The sequence below is a fragment of the Pezoporus occidentalis genome, unplaced genomic scaffold, assembly GCF_034315485.1.
Source record: "Pezoporus occidentalis ecotype Australia unplaced genomic scaffold, CSIRO_AGI_Poc_V1 ctg102, whole genome shotgun sequence".
Lineage (NCBI taxonomy): Eukaryota > Metazoa > Chordata > Aves > Psittaciformes > Psittacidae > Pezoporus > Pezoporus occidentalis.
Genome location: NW_026912801.1, coordinates 2,495,760 through 2,515,959, shown reverse-complemented (window position 1 = coordinate 2,515,959; position 20,200 = coordinate 2,495,760). Strand labels below are relative to the sequence as shown.

Sequence of the window (20,200 nt, the reverse complement as noted above, 5' to 3'; positions counted from 1 at the left end):
CTTGGAACCATAGGTGGGGAAATCAAAATTCATTAATCACTTTTAACTCTGCCATTTACATCAACATAGTAATACACTACAGATAGTAACTCAACAGCTTCTGTTGAAAATGGCTATTGGTAGAACCAGATTACTGTTTATATATTTTTATTAATTAATATCCTAGATAAAACTGAAAGACTAAAGGGAGAAAAAATAGTTTAAAAGTATTGGCTGCCTGTGTAAACCCACAGATACATCCTGGTGTTCTAACACTATGCCCTCACAAATGCTTTTACATTAAAAAGTATGTGTCTGTCTTCCTGGATTAGCCTCCTGGATTAGTTGGATCATTCATCCAACTCTAGGAATTCTCTTCTTGGAACTTAGTGCACTGTAAATAACAAATATTAATTATAACTATGGTATGTGGTACATGAGGAAGTTAATTTATTCCCTGGGTTAAAAAATGATAGAAGACAGGGAGGGGGAGACTGGGCAATGGTGTAGGTGGTAACCAGTACAGATGCCAGTATAGTGCTTTTAGCAAACTATCCCAACTCTATTCCATCAGGTGCCAGCAGGTACTATAATCTGGTCCTCCAAATAAAAACAGGAGAAGCAGAAAAGAAAGGATATAAGCATGCAGAAAACAGTCCTACAGGTCCCATAAGCAAAACATTGCTTTCAATCAGAACTGAGGAAATCACAGCTCCAACATATATAACCATGGCTTTTTCATCCTCCCTTTCCTTCTCTTTTTTTTTTTCTCCTCCTTCAATAAATCTCATGGGTTTTGGGGCAGAAAATATGATAACTGGGTTGCTTTAACTCTTCTGCAGAGATTGTAGAACAATACATCCTTATTTATACGCATCTCCTGGCTGTGAACTGAGCCAGCCTCACCAAACCTGCATTCCATCAGGTTTTGAGGTTTTCCCCATCAATTCTCTATGAACTAAAAATCTTGAGCCATATTCTCTGTTTGACCCAGCCCACCAGATGCAGTATTCCATGTCAGAATTCTCCACATTGTGGAGTTAGTGACCACAGATCTGCCAAAAGAGTGAGATTATACAGGTGCAGCTAAGCAGCATCTTTTTAATAGCTAATTCTTTTTAATATAATAGCTAATTAATTAGCTATTAGCTTTTAATAGCTAATTCTTTTTAATAGCAAATTCTTTAATAGCTCTGTTTGGTCCTCTGAAATAAGCTGTCAGCTTCCCACACAGCATACCGGTAACATGTAAGCAACACTCAGTAGCAAGCAACTTGCATACTCTGTGACTCCAAGAAACACAATTTTCAATGAAAAGGTCCAGTTTCTTGCTTTATTGCTCTGGAAAGGCAGGCCAAGGATTTCAATAATCTTGACTGCTAGAGAATACAGCTGAAGGGATTTAGTTTCCATCTGCAGTATTTCACCAGAATAAGCGATGAATAGAGCAATTCAGAAAGAGCAACTGAGATTTCCGTCTACAACACTGCTCAGGAGAATTTGTATCTTTAGTGTTTGATGTAGACTTAAAAGCAGCAAAATCTGTTCCAGTAATTTTTAGTGCCCATAAATCAACCGATATGCACCTGTTTTATCCATACCAAGATCAACAGCAGCTATTGTTAGGAAAAATAAAATATAATATAATGTTATCTCATTAATAGAATTACCCGTTTCAAGTACACACTGACAGCTGCACTTGAAAAAGCATGGCGTATCAGCCACACGCAAAGACAGTCCAGTGAATCAGTCTGCAGCACTCTGCTTTATCATTGAGAATCTTGCAAACTCTAAGCATTATGTCAAACACACCATTTCATTACAATTGTCAAACTGCAAAACCTCTTTTCCCCTGAGCTACAGAGAATACAGACAACAAGATCTGAACAATACAGGCTTCCTCTGTCTCTCCTACACTGCTCTCAGGCTCAGCTGGTCACCAAGAACGCCTTGCCCCTTCAACCATCACTGGAGCTAGAAGGCTGGGCCAAAGGCCAGTTCTGCAGGGCAGAGGGGAAGGAGAAAAGGACATCATCTACTTTACAAACACCAGAAGTTACAAATTAACCATCTGATGCCTCGGCCCTGTTAATGTACAATTCCCCAGTAACTCCAGACGCTAAATGAAACCAAGCATAAGCAGAATGGCATTTGAAACCTCTCGAGACAACAGAAAAGGAACAGTCAGATTTCTGTCTAAAAGCAAAGACAGAATATCACAAGATCATGAAATCCCCAAGTATCACAGCATCATAAAACCCCTTCCTGACTGGAACACTCAACTTCTCTAGCACTTTGGGATATCTCTTATACATGTAGCCTATATATGACAGTTGCTTTAGCAATTAAGAAGTGTAGGAACAGAAAATGCAAAGCGGTATTTGTAAATTTAAAAATATAATCATACTTAAACCCCATGTACTTCTCTAAAAATTCAAACATAAAAATACATGCTTCTAGGTTAAGAAAAGCATCACCTCACGCAGTATACGATCACATCAACAATACATACCAGTGTGGTCCTGAGAGGCTCTCAAAGGGTTAAAATGAGAAAAGTAAAAAAAAAAAGAAAAAACCAACAAAACTCTTTTCTGGGGCTAGGGAGAAACATTGTGATCAGCTCTGGGTCTAGACCACATCAAAACAACGAGCATGCTGTGGTGCAGAGAGAAGTCTTTAAAAGACGGAGACATGGGAAGGGGTTAGAGGAATTGTAACTTTAAGGAACTATTAACCTAGAGTACTGTAAGAAGCTATCCTTTTAGCACCCACGCTGTGGAAATACAGCGTACCAAAGTTCCTGATCCAGACACATAAACCAACCGTGTACTTTATAGAATACTGCCTTAAAATTATGCATTGGTAGGTATATACATCAATAGGGAAAACAAAGAATTGTAATAATTCTTATGATTTAAGAATCTTGCATTTAGAGAGGAAGATGGCAAAACTTTCAGAAATTTTAAATCCTGCAGGAATTCCTTCTAATCTCAGTCAATTCAATGGGGAAGTTCAATCCTCTTGGGAAACAAGCTTCACTTTTTGCAACTTATTGCAAAAAAGTTCTTTTCAACAACACAACAGTTTTCCCAACCCATAGCTTTAGGTAAATATTTAGATACTTTAGGAAAGAGGAAAAATTTCAAACAGATTCAGCCTTGTGAAATTTTTTTAAAGAGTATAGAACAGGTCTGAGGCATTTACAGTAGCCTATTCAAGCAAGATATACCGAGTCAGCTAAATTAACCAAAATTTATTCAAAAAGACCTTTGTGCTCATTAATATCACACAACTATCCTCTATCTGGAAGACAAGACAAGATATGAGTATCACCACAGCCCACCAAAAGTGCTGAGAAGAACTGAAAGTAAGTGTAACAAAAAGCGAAATTAGTGATCTGAGCCAACTTTGGGTTTATAACTATTTTCAAATATAAGAAACTGATTCAGTGCCTTCTGCTTAGTATGATCTGTCTTGCTTAGCCTCATCCTCAAGTAGCTGGCCTTCATCCATCGGTTGGTATCTACTGTAAACAAGGACATTTTAGAGATAACACAATCATCATCTGAGGTGATGATGTAGATCCAAGTCCCAGTAGTGACAGAAAATGTGGTGGTCTTTGCAGGGTTATTAAGAGTCTCTGAGAGTATGTTCAGACAGACATCATATATATACTAAGGTGAGTTGTCAAGCAGCAAATATATTTTCACTTCTCCACATTAATTAGAGTTTAAATTAGCTGTAGTGCATTCCCCTGGAGGTTCTGCCCTCTCTGCCAGGGATGACCATCTGAGTCCAGCTACAGAAGATGCATGTAATCTCTAGTCAAGGACTTCAGTCTCTCTTGAGGGAAGGTGAAATATTCAGATTTTGAGTCTGAATGTCCAAAAGTGTTGAATCTGGACAAAGGTATGTACAATTCTGTCAATATCCAGTAGACTACTATCGATTCAGTGAGATCCTCCTTCTCCCTCTCCTTCCCCTAGAAAGATCATCTTGGGTAGTATGTTCAGTAGTAAAAAGATGCATAGTGGGCCAGTATCCCAGTTTATCTAGCAACTTGCCATGGACTGCCTAGCATAGGATGACATGGACTTTCTTTCAAACAGTGATCCTTGGCTTTGACTTATATTAGTTTCAAGGTCCCAGCCTGTGGTAGGCCCTTGTTTGTTGATTAAAAAAAAGGGGGGAGGAGGGAAGGAATAAAAAAGGTGGAGGCTCTTTGTTGCAAAGGGAAACTGGAAACTTCTCCCCACACAAGCAGAGACATGGCTGTATTGCAGAGGCCTCAGGGTAAGGATTAAAGAAAAACAAAATAGAAACCCTTCCATCTCTAATTAGGGTCTTCATTTGCCAAAGAGCCATTCCACAGCAGGAGGAATTACATTCAGGCCGTTGCTTGGATAACGTCTCCCAGCAGGTTGGCTCCTCAGAGCAGGCTACTCTGAGCCAACAATTTCTGGTTACTTGGAGGCAAGCAGCCTGCATATTGTTTTAACTGGCCTGGCTTTTGCAGCCAGTTTTGCTGAAGAACAATCTTCTATTCAGAATGCAAAGATAAAAGCTTTGTTTGGTTTGAATTTGTCCCCAGTTTCTTTCTCCCTTTCTTTTTTTAAACATGGGAATTATAGGTTCTGGAGTTTGCATTATTTCTCTTGTAGACATCAATGTTTTTCCCCCTCTAGCCACTTGATTCTTTGCCAGTGAAGGCTGCTGTCTGGAGTCCAGCCATTCATCAGCCCCTACCTCATCATTAACACTGTGGTGCTGGCGGTCACAGCTCATTGCTGGCGACAGGAAACCCTAACTTGCAAGAGGTTAACCACAGCCCATAAACAGCCAGGCTGGCTCATTAGTCCTTTACAGTCAGCTGAGGGGACCCTCTGGGAGTTTCAACACTGTTCACAGACTGGAGTCCATGCATTCTGTGCTCTTCGCAAATGCCCCTCCTTGTTCCCCCAGAGCTTACTATTTGCATCCTTGAGGCTAAGTTTCACCTTTTTTTCCCTGTCCAAAGCTGACAAAGTTCTTCAAGCATTTTGAAAAATTAAATATGCCTGTCATGCATTCTCTTGGCTTACCGATTGAACAAAACACCAATGGGCCAACAACTGAGATGTTAATGCACTAGAATACATACACACTTTTGATATTTCTAATAGTTTTAGTGAGGGTTCCATATCCATGCTGAGCAATTCTAAGGCAACAACTGTGTAAATGTTGATAATATATATCTGATCTGACTAGAGAATTTATACCACAAATACATCCAGCTCCAATCTTCAAGAAATAACCTGACAGAATTGCAAGTTACTTGGTTAGTGCTCCAAGTGCTACACTGACCAAAACCCCCACTTTATACTCATTTTGAGTCTACAGTATGATCATTTGAGATCAGTTGGAGTTGATTCCTTGAACTTAGCACAAACATTAAATCATCATGCATCCTGGGTTCAGCTATAGCTGAACTGAAGCTGAACCCAGGACATCATGTCATCCAAACAGGCACCTCTAGATAATATCCACCTGGCCATCATGAAGATGAAAATGTTTAGAGCAGAAAAACAGAGCTTCTGGCAATTATGTCAAAGGAGTAGATTATGAAGCACAATTTGTGTTACATTCTCACTTTATGTCTGCAATTTCTTATGATCTCCTATTTTCTACCACTGCCGACTGCATCTACCCATCTTTTACACTGAATACTGGAGTCCCTCTGATGCAGCTCTGGTTACATTCTCCAGTTCTCCGATTTCTTTTCAAAGCCTTCTGTCTCTCAGCACCCCAAAATTAGGTGTGTCACTCATCTATGAAGTCCTAAATAATTCTGTTTCCTGCCTCCATATCCGCTTTTAATTTTCTTCACTTTCTGATCCACTTACCTGATTCTGCTTGCCAACCTTCTCTTCTGCTCATTTCTGCACTCCTACATAAGCTGCACTTACCCGCCCATTCATTTTTGTCCTTCAAACTCCACTGCTGTAGTTCTTCCAACATGCCTGCCAGTATGCCTTTCCCTGTTAGAGAAGTAGGTAGATGCTGCAGGTAAAATAAAAAAAATCTCTTGCAATGCTTAAGAGGCTCACAAGGCATACAAAATCATGAGGGTCCATGCACTTAAGAGACATGATATTACTACTACTGCTACTATGTAAGTTATTTATTATTTGTATGTGGGGCATATCTTAAAAAATTGTCTTTTCTCTTCTATTAGTTTCACTGGGAGTTCTGACTGAGCAAAGACTCCAGGAACACATGTTGTGCACAGCTGTTTCCTTAGCTTAAGGGAGAAGCAGCTGTGTTCCACGGTTGGAAAGGAGTGAAGATGGTGGTGGGTACTGCTAAAGACTCAACTCTAACAGTGGACATTTATTTAAAGTAATCAATCCAACAACAGCAAATCTAAGGAGTGTCCATAGGGAGAAACGTAAGAGACAGCCTTTCTTCATGAATGGCTGTTGCTTTTCAGAATGGAGCAGTGAACACAAAAAGGAAGTTAGTAAAATAATACAATAACAGATTGCTAGCACTAGCTGCCAGTGGAAAGGGCCCACAGCCACCCATGAATTAAAACCTGACAGACGTACTCCTTCTGAACTACATAACCTGATTCAGGCCTTGTTCATCCACTCCTTCAAGCATTCCCCTCTTTGGCTTTAACCCAGCTCTTTTCTTTCCTTTTATATCTTTCACCATATGACCTATACACAAAGCAAACCCTTCCTCTGTCTCCAGAATTTAAGTGGCTTGCTTGTCAGTTCTCTTACCTGTATTAGAGTACGGTCTGTGGGAGATGGAAGAAGAGGCAACAAGATGGGAAGCAGAAATATAGTAAATTTTTGGCAAAAGTACTTTGCTTTATGTCATTTTGTTATTGCTGTTCAAAAATACATGCTTATCCCTATCAGGAAGATTATCAGGACTATTTCTGTCATTATGAAAATTCAGCTTCTTCCTGAAAACCCATATACTATCCCATCTTCTGGCATTATCTATGCAATTTTGTTAGAATTCCAGAAATCATTATGTCTATATGCTGTAGAGGTCTGATCACACTGCTAGCACTGGGGAAGTAGGAAATGAGAACGTCAAAAGATAAATGACACCAAGAATATTTGCACAAGTAACAGTACCACTTCAAATACCATTTCTAAGCATGCTTTACCCTTGTTTAAAATGGAAGCTAACATTTCACGTGTCCTAGACATTATAAATTACAGTGAAGTGGGGACCAACAAGAAACAATTACTATAATATTATAACATGGTTTTTGGTGCTTCAGGAAATGGTAACTCCTTCTCTCTGTTTCTCAATACATTATTTAGAACAAATACAGTAAGAAAGCCACATGCATGGCAGGGATTACAATTCTGTATGCTACTGCTTTTCACAATTCGCTAATTCTAGGCAGTGCTAAGACAACAGACCATGGAAACAAAAAAATTAAATGCAAAGTTAACAGAGACTCTTAAAGAACGTGATTCAGAAGGTCAGAGTCTTTAACACCAGCCAGGATGCTATACCCCCACACCCCACACCCCCCCCCCCCGCCCAAAACATATACTCCTTCTTTCGTTACAAAGTAATGGGATTGACAAACAACATAGCCTGTGTTTTGAACAGAGTTTTGCCATGTACAGTGTAGGCCTATCAACTAGTCCACAGCCAAAGGTGTCTAGTCTCATTCAAGAAAATGATCTTCTGCTTCATGACAACTTTAACAACTTCCTTCTTAAAACAATGCCTGGGAGTTCAAAACATCCAATATTAATTTTCTGCTGCTGACCATTTCTTCATCTGCAATTTGACATGTATTTAGGCCAGCTCTGCCACCAGAAGAGCAGTCCCTTCACCCTCCTCCTCTCGTTCCTGCCTCTGATGGACGCCACACTGCCAACACAATCCTGCATGCAGCCACACGGTGAAACAAAACAACCCACCCACCCCCTTCAGTCACCCATACTATTACTTCTCAGCCAGACCAATTAGATTTTGCCATAAATTTTGAGATTACTGCCTCAAAATGAGTTCAAAATGTTTTTCAGTTGCTGTTTACAAGGAAGAAGCATGGGCCAGCAATCAACAGGCAGCAAAGGTCCCCAGACAGTGGAACAGATACACATGGAATGTCAGCTACTTCAGTGGGTATGTGACAGTACCTCCAACCACATGTGGCACAGGACCCACCACAGGGTGGGCTACTGCAGCTGTCACCACCAGTTGAAAGTATCTGAACAAGCAAAGTTTTGGAAATATCCATCAATAGTTTCTGACATGTCTCTTGTTTGAGATCTTTACCTACTGCATTGCTCAGTCCTAATTTCTGAGTAAGTTTCACATGGAAGAGCATTTGCTGAAATTTCAGATACATTTCTACAACTGAACTGAATCAATTTCTACAGGAAATTATCCAAACTGTATACAAAACTATTAATGTGATATTCATATAGTCAGTGCAGTTTTAAATTGTACATATAATGGCGTGCACAATTTAGGCTATTAATATAAAGGTGTAAGCTGATTTTGCTTAATTTGCCTTTCTTTTTTTATGACTTTCCGTACTCTGAAAAGGATTAAAACTGACTCCCCATAGGCCCTCTTGTTCCTCGAGTCTTTGAACAGCTCACCCTTTATTCAGCAACTACCAACACAGCCCTATGATTTCTCTTTTGACTACCTTATAAGAATCTCTGTATTTTAACTGTTAGACAAAAGGTTATGAATCACAGTTAGACTGTTTAACGCAGACTCAAATTATGACGATTCTGGCCCCCATCTTAGTATAATAATAATGATGATGTGGCAAAATGAGAGTTTCTTCTAGTTAGTATTTGTTTGGGGTTTTTTTTCAATAAACTTTTAAAAGAGAGAAGTGAATGGATACTGGAGGAAGTGTTCGGAATTTCCAAGATTCCTTTGATCTGAAGAAAACAGGAAGCTGTAGTAGTAGGGACATCCTCTCTTTGTTAGGTTCTACTCAGATGCTTATCCTTAAATACACACATCCTATTAATACAGAAGAAGAGTCCCTCCAGCAATCCCTTGAAGAGAAAGAAGAACAAAATCCTTCCGTGTGGACTTTCAAGCCTGCAGAAAGGGAAGAAGTGCTACTTTTCAGCTAATCTTCACAATTTTCTATCTATCCTGTACTGAAATAAAAACAAAAAACAAAACGAAACCCAATGGCATTGCTGGGTTGTATTTCACTGTCTTGACGGATGCCATTTGATTCCAAAATGACTGGGGCAGGGGAATAACACGGGGCTGCATACTGGAACAAGCAGGACATATGCAGGTACTGCCATCAACGACAGCGTGGATGCAGGCACGCAGCAGGTTTGCAGGCAGCCCTGCTTTTCCCTTCCTCCGGAGCAAAGCTGCTGCTGGAGCACATGCACGGGCAGGAAAAGGAGAAGAAGCCTCATTGTGCTGTACGGAGGAGGCGGGAATTCCAGGAGGGGAAAGGTTCCCTTTGAAGCACATGGCACGAAGAACTTCTCAGCGACCATGGCAACAGCTCAGTGGGTTCCCAGCCTGAGAACCAAGTCACTACCGCCATGCCGCAGGAACAACAGCCTGAAAGAAGGAGAGGGGGAGGTGGAGGGGGACTCGGGGGTGGGGGGAGAGAAGCTGGAGCAGAATTAGCCTGGCAGAAACTGAGCGGCTCCCTGGTAGGCAAATCCAGCTAATAATGCTGGTCGGGTTCACAGGGTTTCCTTTTCATTTCCAAAGCTTTCTTCTTCCTCTGTCATTCCCCTCTAGCCCTATTCAGGAGCTCATGAGATCAGTAAAGCCCATGCCTTTGCTTTGCCTGCATGCAGCATTGCCTCAAACAGGGTTGCACTGTGATCAAAGGCAATGTTAAATCACTGCTGCCACACACACCCCCTTCCCAATCAGGGGCCAGTTTTCACAGGCACTCCAACAGCAGATACATTTTTTTTAAACTCTTTCATTTCCCTTGCACCATGTAACACTGACTAAGAAGGACGAGCACTTAAAAAAAATCAGTATGGAAATGGGCACATTAAATTCTGTACAGCTACCAACCCCATTTAGCCCAGGGTCAGACAAGTGGAGGGAGGTTTTTAATACAGACCAGGGGTTTACTAAAAACAAAAAAAAAAAACAAAACCCCAACACAAAACATAAAAACAAAACAAAAAACCACCAACAAAAAACCCAAACCAAAACACCCCAAATCAAAAAAAGACCACAACAGCCAAAACCAACAATAAGAATAAACCCATACATCTTTGTACCAGATTTGTGTGACATGGAATTTAGCTCTACAGCTTTAAGTGGCCTTTACAATCTACTTCACAATATTCCAAGCTTTCCACGATATCATCTGTTTTCTTTCTTTTCCTCTTAAACTAAACCTCAAAATTTATTCCTTCAAATACACAGGCATTCCCCCACACAAGCAATAACCTTTCTGCTTCTACTACAATATTACTAAACACAAATGTTCACCAGTTTTAGTGAAATAAGTTTAAATTGGTTCCCTTAAAATAGAACTTGCAAATTCTTTTATGGTTTGAGTTAGTTTGAGCTTTTAAATGTATTCCTTTATGATGGGCTTAAACTGACATGGTTATCCATTCCTTACGTGCATCAGAAAGATGGACAAGGTAACTGTCAGCTTAACCAGGATAACTCTCCATATATATCCTCTTAAATCATAGCAAAGATGACAGCAACCAAACTGTCATCCAAATCAGTGAAAAGTGTCAAAATGAAAGAGAATTGCCCGCATGTGCCATATGCTGGGAAGGGAAGTGCATACAGGCAACTGCCCTGCAGAGTCTTTATTATACCTTAAATTGTTAAGGCAGAGTTTCAATTCTGCCCACGACAGTTTTAAAAGAAAGCAAGCGCTTAACTTCTCTCACCTCCCAGACGCCAGCTTTATTCCTACTGTCAAATCGATAGGTCAAATTGATCTAACCACATCGCTTTCCAACACACAAGATTGGGCTTTCGTTTCACAGAATGGCTTCGAATGGAATTAAGATCTAAAATGCAATTCCACCATTAGAAACTAAGTGGGAACTGAAAAGGGGAGATATTTCTGCTTCCAGCAGGAAATAGAATTGATCACACAGTCTGACTTCACTAGACAAAGCAGAATTCCTGTGATCTAGAAGTTCAAATGCCCTATATACTCAATTTTACGCACCCTACTACATCTTTTAAGGAGACAAGGATATTCACATTAAGTGAAGTCTCACTGTCACCCACCCAAGTAACTCCTGCAGATGTGTGCATAACAAGGGTTGCTTTCCCATTTATCTCACTTGCGTAACACTCGGATTTCAGCAACACCAGCAAAGCTGAAATGCAACACTTCATATATGCAAGAGGCCAGTACATTTCTGACATGTTTCACAGCCCTACACCCTGTGACATCCACAAGACACCTCCACAAGAGATGCTGGGCAGGCCAACTTGACAGGATTTTGGTAAAGCAGGAGCCTACCACAACTCTATGGAAAAGCAAACACACTGTTAGTCTGGAAAATCAAACAGCGCAGGACAGGCCACCTTGGGGGCAGGATAATTCAAACTAGGTGAGGAACGCAGTAGGCTTGTACTTGATTTCTTCCTCCTTTTTTCTAAAGGGAAGAAGTCCCATTTCACTCCCCTGCTCAAGGCCACCCCTCCCTCATTTTATTTTCCCTTTCCTTTCTCTTTTCCTTTCCCCTCTCCTTTCCTTTCCTTTTTCCTTTTTCATTAGTTTTTGCTTCTTCCCTCTCTCCCCACTTCCCTTGCCCTCCTCTCCCTCTCCTCCTTTTCCTGTTTTAAGTCAAACAGCTGCCAAACCCTAAAAACAACGCATGCAGCAGGCTTAATACCTACCCAGGCAAAACAGTCTTCAGTCCAAACTGAATACTCGTGTAGCCATTTGTACCAAAATGCATGGAGGCTAAACTTCTCAGAGACCAAGATAATCACAATGCAATTTATTCCCACTGGCAAGATAACCAAGCTGACTTAACTGACAGACCTGCAAGAAGCTCATGGCTGATGCTCCTGCTGCTATCTGCACCCAACTGTATTTCAAGAATTCTGAGAAGTCCTTCTAAACCAGGACATAACTTGAGCACACTGAGGACTGAGCAGAAGGGTTGCAGAGAAGAGGTGGAAAGGACAAACTACAGCAGCAAGCATGAAATAGGGAACAAACATTTCAGGAAGAGAAGGTACCATGAAGATACATTTCAGAAGAAATGGCACCATGAAAATACAGAACAAGGAGCTGCATTACAGTTACTGTGAAGCAAATATTGCCTAGAGCCTTGGCCAGTGTTTTTTTCACCTGTTAAAATTATTGCACATAAACTGACACACAGGCAACGTTCCGCCCAAACTCTCTGGAAACACCCTATGCAGAATGCAGGAGTCGCCCTCGTTAGGCATCAAAGTAGATGCTACACTGCTCCTGAAGGAAAGCCAGGGACTGCTGTTCAGCAGAAAAAGCCTCAGGAAGCTACCTATGATCTGCAGATACTGAGGTGCACTCATTCTAGAGACCATTGTGGCTTCAGGGACACGGGGAGTATAGAGGATATGGCAGGATCTGGATATATAGCTGTGGGTCAGGCAAGCAATGTCACTATGTCAGAAAATATTTATAACATTGTTTGTGCAGGATATTTATGGTTTCCACTTTCTTCACCCATTTTGCACACCTATTTCCTACTTTCAAGAGCCCAACAGATTGGACTGAACAGATTCCTGCCTTAAATGGCATTCCCTAAGACCCAAGTCAAAAAAATCTAACCTGAGAACAAAAAACAACAGCTTTCTGCTTTCCTTTTTAACGTATCTGGCAGCAGTGATGATATCTTACTGACTTCACTCCATAAAACATAGGGAAACATTTGGCAAGGAATTTAGATTCCAGAGGCTGTATTCCACAGGTTGATTCCAGCAAGCTGAAATTTTTTTTGATCAATACAGTAAGATTCACTTGTTATTAGAGATACCTATCCTTCAATTAAAGCAAAGCAATCTCTTTTCTAGGGTTGAAGACTCCTCTTCCCCCCCGCACAAAAAAAAAAAAATATCTTCTGATAAAATTGTACCTAATGCAAACCAGTAAGATGCTTTCATTTGACTGCTTTTGATAAGAACATTTCTGTGAGTTAGAATCACACTTGCAGCTCACCCTGTGTCTATTCCAACACTGCTTCTGTTAAACAGCCTTTTTTTCCAGAATTCTGTGCTAGGTTCCAGGAGAGCTCAGAAAGGGGCTGCTAGCACTCAGCTCCCCATCACCATCTCTGTCAGCTCAGTAATGACATTATCTTTCTCCAAAGCATCTAGTGTGAAAACAGGCAAAGTGGGGATATTTTGTGGAGTAAATAGAGTTTTCTCTATTTCTTAGCAATACTTCTCAGGAAGGAACTTTGCCTTCCAAGAAACAGTCACATGCAGTATTTACCCCAAGCTACCCTCTTACCTTTCCCAAGACAGTGAGGCATGGCTTAGGCTCCAACTCTGGCTGTTCCAGTTTCACCACTCCTACCCAGCCATATTCATATAGGTCTTCCTCATCATTGCTATTACACAGTCCAAGTGGATGCATCTGAAATAGAATCAGAAAGAAACCTTTAGACCATCAGCAGAATTCAAAATATCATAGATTTCTTTTGAATACCTTAGTTTATAACATACAAAATTTTTTATTAAGGTACACTGGGAAAACTGAAACATAAGGCTGATATATGGAGAGTTCAGTACATTTCTGAAGCATGCTATGAATAAAAAAAAAAACTTGGAGTGTTGTATGAGCTCACTCTCATCTTGCTTATGAAAAACCATTTAAAGCTCTCAATCACTTACTATTTTTCAAGATTCATCACCAATTCACCTGTATTTTTATTTTGCTGGGGAGGAAGCCACTGCAATACCAGACAGGGCAGAATCCTCTGCCCAACTCTTAATTCGTAATTTCTCCTTTTATTTGTTACTAGTTACTATGACACAGTACTCAGCTGTCAACAGTCTCACAGAGATGAGCAGCTCAACTTCCTCCGTTTAAAAGCTTGGATGAGCACTGAGGATGAACCACTCCTGAAGCTCAGCATCTGATGGCTAAACTATTCAGCACAGACATAAAAACAAGGAAGGGAGGCAGGCAGAAAGTGTTCTCTCCAAAATTGCCAGGGCATATTTTTCAACATAATTAACCCCAAAAGGAGTCCATAGGATCCTTTATAAGTAAACACAAACCTTTAATCTGTATTAAATATCTAAAGAAACAGAGAACCATCACCTTGATATAATTCCCTTGATGCACATTGTATCAATAGAGCTTTGAAACCTGTCGTGGTTTAAACCCAGCCATACAACTCGTTCACTCACTTCACCCCCTTCTTGCCCTCCCCCTACTCTCAGAGGGACGGAGAGGAGAATCGAAAAGAACGCAACTCCGCCGGGTTGAGATAAGAACAGTTTAGTAACTAAGGTATAACACAAATCACTGCTGCTACCACCACCAATAATAATAATAAAGGAAATAACAAGGGAAGAGAATACAACACCTCAGCACCAGCTGACCGATAACTCGCTCCCCCAGCCCAACCAAGCCCCGACCGATACCTCTGCCAACCTTGCAGTCCCAGCCCTTCCGGCTCACTCCCAATTACCTCCTGGCCATGACGTGCTGTGGTATGGAATACCTCTTTGGTCAGTTTGGGTCAGGTGTCCTGTCTCTGCTTCCTCCTGGCTTCCCCTCCTCCCTGGCAGAGCATGAGGCTCACAAAGTCCTTGGCCAAACCAAAATATCCTTGTTATCAGCTCTGTTCCCAGGCCGAAAGTCAAAACACAGCACTGCACCAACTACCAAGAAGGAGAAAAATGACTGCTACTGCTGAACCCAGGACAAAACCATAACCCATATCTAAGAAGTTTCTACTTCAAAATCCTTGAAATGTGCTGGGGCGCTTTCCACACACCTGAAAGGGCAAAGCTGAAACCACGACTCGGGTGCTTTTGTCCAAGGTTACAAAATCTGAATACACTGCTGGGAGGGTCAAAATAACTTCAGAAAGAGCTACACCAGTTTTAAGTGAGTTTGTGTTGCAGAGCAGACAAACAGTAAACCAACAAAGGAGGAACATTTCACTTTATAACTCTAGCACCTCAAAAAGTCCTAATGATGACAAGAAAACTTCCACTCTTCTGTTGGTTTGGTTTTTCTTTCCCTGCCTGCCCACATAAGGCATTGCAATGTTACAAACCACCATGTGAACAGCTGAGGATCTCCGCTCTGTCACAAGATAAAAATCTCAGTCTTTTTCCCAACCATACAAAAAAAATACCTTCTCTGCCCACCTTACTCCAGAAAACATCTTGGAAGAAGACCAAGAGGCACAGAAGATTCTTTCCACAGCCACTTTGCTCCAGAATACTGTTATTCCTCAACAGCTCCCAAGTGTGAACAGCCCTTTAGATCATAGTTAGCAAGCAGATTCTGCAGTTACCATCCCTGGAAACCAAGATAAGCAGAGAGCTGAAAACACCTCTTCCTTTTACAAAGCCTGTGTTTCCTTACCTTTAAAAAGAAACTGGTGATTTTCTCACAATACTGCCCAACACCCTGTCTCCAACAGCAATGCCCCAAGCACCTGAGAAGACAGCCTTCCTGTTTAGAGGCAAACAAGCTGCACATTGCACACAACTCCAAAGATAGTTAAACATTTGCAGTGTAGAACATTAAAGGCCTCTGAAAAGGGTTTTCAAGACAGTCAGGAATTTGCAACAGTCAAGCATGGGCATACCCGAACTCAAGCATCTCACCTTCATACACAGGGCACATAGGGTACTCTGTGTGGCGCCAAGCACCAGGCATTTAGTAAAACCAAAGCTGAATTTCTGAACACTCCTGTCTTCTTCAAAAACCTGGCCTGGAATAGGACCTATGCACAGCTTAGTAGAAAAAAAAAAAAAAAAAAAAAAAAAAAAAAATCACAGGTCTGGAAGCAGCAGAGCCCTCAAAACTCAAATAACCTTGACACTTCCATCAAGAACTAGCAAATCACTTAAACAAAAAGCTTTGCTAGACCTTTGGGGTGCCACAGCTAGCAATTCCTTATGATTTGAGACTTCAGTAAAACAACAAAAAACACACAAAGCCCCAACAAACAAACAAAAAACCCCAAACCATTTTCAATCCTGATATGAATATTAACTTAATGCATTTGGAGAGGCGAGTGCAAGGCACAAGATTTAGCACTCTAAAGTAGTTATCAGCAAACAAACCTCTATATGGTTAGACTCCCACAGTAAGAGTAGCTGTCCAGAAAAAAGAAAAATCTCTTTCCTGTGATAAGTCATGACCAGAAGAAACAAACATAAGAACTAGTAAGAGCAGAAGATGGAGAAACATAACATGGGGAAAACAGAACCCCTGTTTTAAAAAAGGAAAAAAAAGGGAAGATCCAGGGAACTACAGGCCAGTAAGTCCAAAATCCATGCCCAGCAAGATCATGGAGCAGATCCTCTGCAACACTCTGCTGAGACAAATGGAAAACGTGAATGGAAACAGAGGTGGCTGGCGACAGCCAACATGGCTTCACTGGGGGCACATCGTGCCTAAAAACTTCAGTCCAATTTCTGTGAGTCTTATTCCAGGTTCACATCATACACCAACAGCCGAGTTTTGCTGCAAGAGAGACTGACACATCATTGATTCCTGCCTTCAGCAGAAGCTGCCAAGGCTGAAATTACCAGATCATTTTGACTCTAGCTTCAACCCAAATGGAATAATGTGACCCCTAAAAAGGCACTTGTCTCCCTCTGACAAACTGCTAACCAAATTCATTGTCTCCATGGTTCCTCACAACAGAACTGCAGGACTCTGTCTCCTATTGTATGAAAACAGTGATACGCAGCTTCAAAGATCATAAAGGATGATCAGTCCTGTAGCATAGCCTCGCAGATCTCCTATCTACCAATCAGGAGAACGTAGGTACAGAGAGCATATCCAGTACATTCTCCCTTTCAGCAGAGGTATATGTTCTTGAGAGGAAAATGTTAATAGGAAAACCTTCTCATCTCACTATACCAGATTAGCCAAGAAGTAAGACTGAGAAATGACATGCATTAAGAAGGATTCAGAGAGCATCATGTGCTTTCAGCTCCCTTTGAGACAAAATACACATGACAATATTAACTACTAGTACCTGAGGTTTATGTATCATGCAGTCGGTACCAGGCACTAAGTCTGAAATTTTGAGACAACTCTGGAATACAAACTTTAAACAAAAAACGATTTGTGAAACTAAATGAACTCTTTGAAAAGCTGCATGAGACTTCAAATGGAAATGCAGAATATGAAACTGGGCTGGAGAGCAGATAAGAATGAAGCACTGTATGAGATCTGAAAAACATTGGTTATTATTCTGGTAAGAGGCAACTTCTGCTCAGAGTTACTGATGACTATACAGCTTTTTGAAACTCCTTTTCCAAATGCCAACAGCCCCCGCTTCCTGAACCTAGTCTAAAGAGCTGCATTTCCGAGGAAGCTTCTGAACTCCATCCTGGTCCAAGAACCTTAAAAAAAAACCACAAAACAAAACAAAAAAACACCATCCCTGCCAAGTTTGTTAATAAATGGGAAAAAATTAAGTAGGAACTCATTTCCTCAGTAACAGGACTCATGCTGTTCACAGCTGTATTCAAATACTTGTCTAAACCCATGAATTGAACCCACTTAGAACACACACTTTTACTCAAAAACTATAGCAAGGTTGTACTAGGAGCTAGTTACTAGATGAAAGCTGTTCTCTGGCTAGAAGACAAAACCAAACAGCTGTCTCAGAAGATTTCTCCTCCAACACGGCCATGCTGGCTACTATCATTGCTGTCCAAGGACAAGTGTGACCACAGCAAGTGGATCCCTTTTGTAGGCCAAAGAGGCAGGCACAGAATGCCATCTTACATTTCCTACCAGTGCACAGAACACTAAAGCAGAGAGAAGACTGAAATTTATTAAGCCACCACACAATGGCAAAATGATCTTGCACACGAGAAACCTCAAACCCAAAAACAAAACCCAGTGTAAGCAGTATGCAAAGCTAATAGGGTGCTGCAGGCTTTGTGCTGGCAAATGTAGAGAACTTATTAGGTACATCTGCAGGCTACAAACTCCTGAGGATTTTGTTGCATCACTTTGGAATCTCACCAGAGTAATTATGGAAATGAATTACATTATCCCACTAGTGCTCCCTCAAAATCTCCCTGTTTCAGGAAGGGACAACTGACAAAAACATTGCACTGTTCAATTAAAACCACATGCACTGCAAAGGCAAACTGTTCCTGGGCTATTTGTTCCAGTAGATCTGAAGATCTACAGGACCAAGATAAATACTCACCTAAGGGGTAAATCAGACACATCAGTCATCAGCTCTGTGCAACCATCAACACATCAGGGCAGCTCATATTTAAGTACCGAGTGTCAGCTCTTTTAATAAAATGGCATTATTAAGTCAATGACAGATTGTGAAATCTACCAATTTACTAATCTTATCATGACCAGAACTTGGAAACATGACCTCTGTGCCCACTCGCCAGCACCTCTTCCTCTGGGCTCTTCATGGAGTTCCTTCCCCCTGAACACACCAAGCCTTATAGTAACATTTCTGACCAGCACCATCAGAATCATGTTCGTGGTGCATCACTCTGAGCATGCAAATTTCCACCCAGGAATTTCCTCTCTGAATAAATTTCTCTCTGGCTTCCCATCCCAGCCAACAGCATTTCATTCATACTTCATGTTGAGACTCCAATGGCTAGCTAACAGGAAAGCCAGCTTCACTGGTCACTGGGGGTTGATCCATTCATAGGGTTGTTCGGTTTTGGACGTTTAGGGTTTTTTGTTGTTTTGTTTTCAGTTCACACTACAATTAAGGATCCCAAAGGGCTTAAACTCAAAACCAAAAAGGGTAACATTCACACCATGTGAAAATCACAAGTGAGCTTCAACCTTCAAGCATTAAGTCCACATGGTATATAATGCCACCAAGTATTTATTGGCTTGGGTATGAAAGCAGGACAGTTAATGACTGCACACAGAGCAATCCCATTATGTTGCTTTGATGCCCATGCTAGCTTGGGTAAAATGAGGCCGGCATTTCTGTGTCATACATAGTTCCAGAAGTTTGCAGAGAGACAGAGCATGTCAACACTATGAACAGATTCCCCAATTTCAGTTCTACCAAAAACAAAACATGACCCTAAAAGATCTTAACTCTTTCCCTTTCCTGTCAAAAGGTGAGTTCTGGTAAATACAAGCCAGGTCTGGATAACACAACCTGACCAGTCTGAAGAACTTCAAAAACATTGATTTGAGACCCAGCATTACCTTCCCAACTTTCTTCTGGTTGAATTCTATATTGAAAATTCAGTTCTTCAAATCCCACAAGCCACAAAACATCGTTCTTTCTCCCCACCCTTTGGGCAGAAGCAGCTGAAAGATGGTCCATGCTGCACGCGTACCTTCGCGAAGCAGCCACGAGTTTCAGCGGTGCAACCTCTGCTCCCTCCCAAGAGGCCTCCTGCGAGCCAGCAGTGTGGAAACACGGCAGGACACATGCAGTGATTCGAAAGTGTGCTCTGGTCACAGCAGCGAGAGCAGTAACAAATAAATTAAACAAGAACCTCTCCACTAACATTACCTATTTACTCTTCCCATTCTTTTCTTGGTTAAATTCTAGGCTTCCTCCACTCGAGCTGCCCATGACATCCTCTGTGCTTAATCCCCTGTAACTCTAACAGGTGTTTTTCTCCTGACAAGCAACAAGAGAAGAAACATGCCACAGACACCTTTCACCCCGTTGGGGCTTTGACCCTGTATCTGAGGTTGACCCTATTTCTGTCTTTGAAAACAAAGCATCTCAGATTCTGTAAGCCTTGAGATGCCTCCACCTCCTGCTTACTCTCATCGTTCCACTTAGCGCAGCACAAAAGGCAGCCCTACCTACCCACATACAATGTGCATCTACAGAATCAGTGACTGATTCTTATTGGTGATCCAGCATTCCATGAATAAATATACCTCAACAAAGCCAGGTAAAGACTTAAATACATGTCACAGGGCCCTAAGTAACCCACTGCATCGACCTGGAACTTTGGTTGGTAACACTGCCAAAAGGATTTTCATACTTTCTGTGGCAGAGGATTAATGTGTAGAGAATCATTACATATAGTT

At 41.2% G+C, this 20,200-nt stretch overlaps 1 protein-coding gene across 4 annotated transcripts in view; it reads right to left on the bottom strand.

Annotated features, from left to right (window-relative positions):
* Positions 1-20,200, bottom strand: part of ZNRF3 (zinc and ring finger 3) — an 84,979-nt gene that overhangs the window by 19,121 nt on the left and 45,658 nt on the right. For 2 of the 4 annotated variants that reach the window (XM_062616210.1, XM_062616200.1), the window contains one exon: positions 13,448-13,573. In XM_062616210.1, the coding sequence (XP_062472194.1) occupies positions 13,448-13,573 (126 nt within the window). Of the gene's footprint in view, positions 1-13,447; positions 13,574-15,324; positions 15,543-19,354; positions 19,600-20,200 lie in introns of those variants that run through there. The other 2 variants (XM_062616219.1, XM_062616230.1) reach the window with 2 other exon arrangements.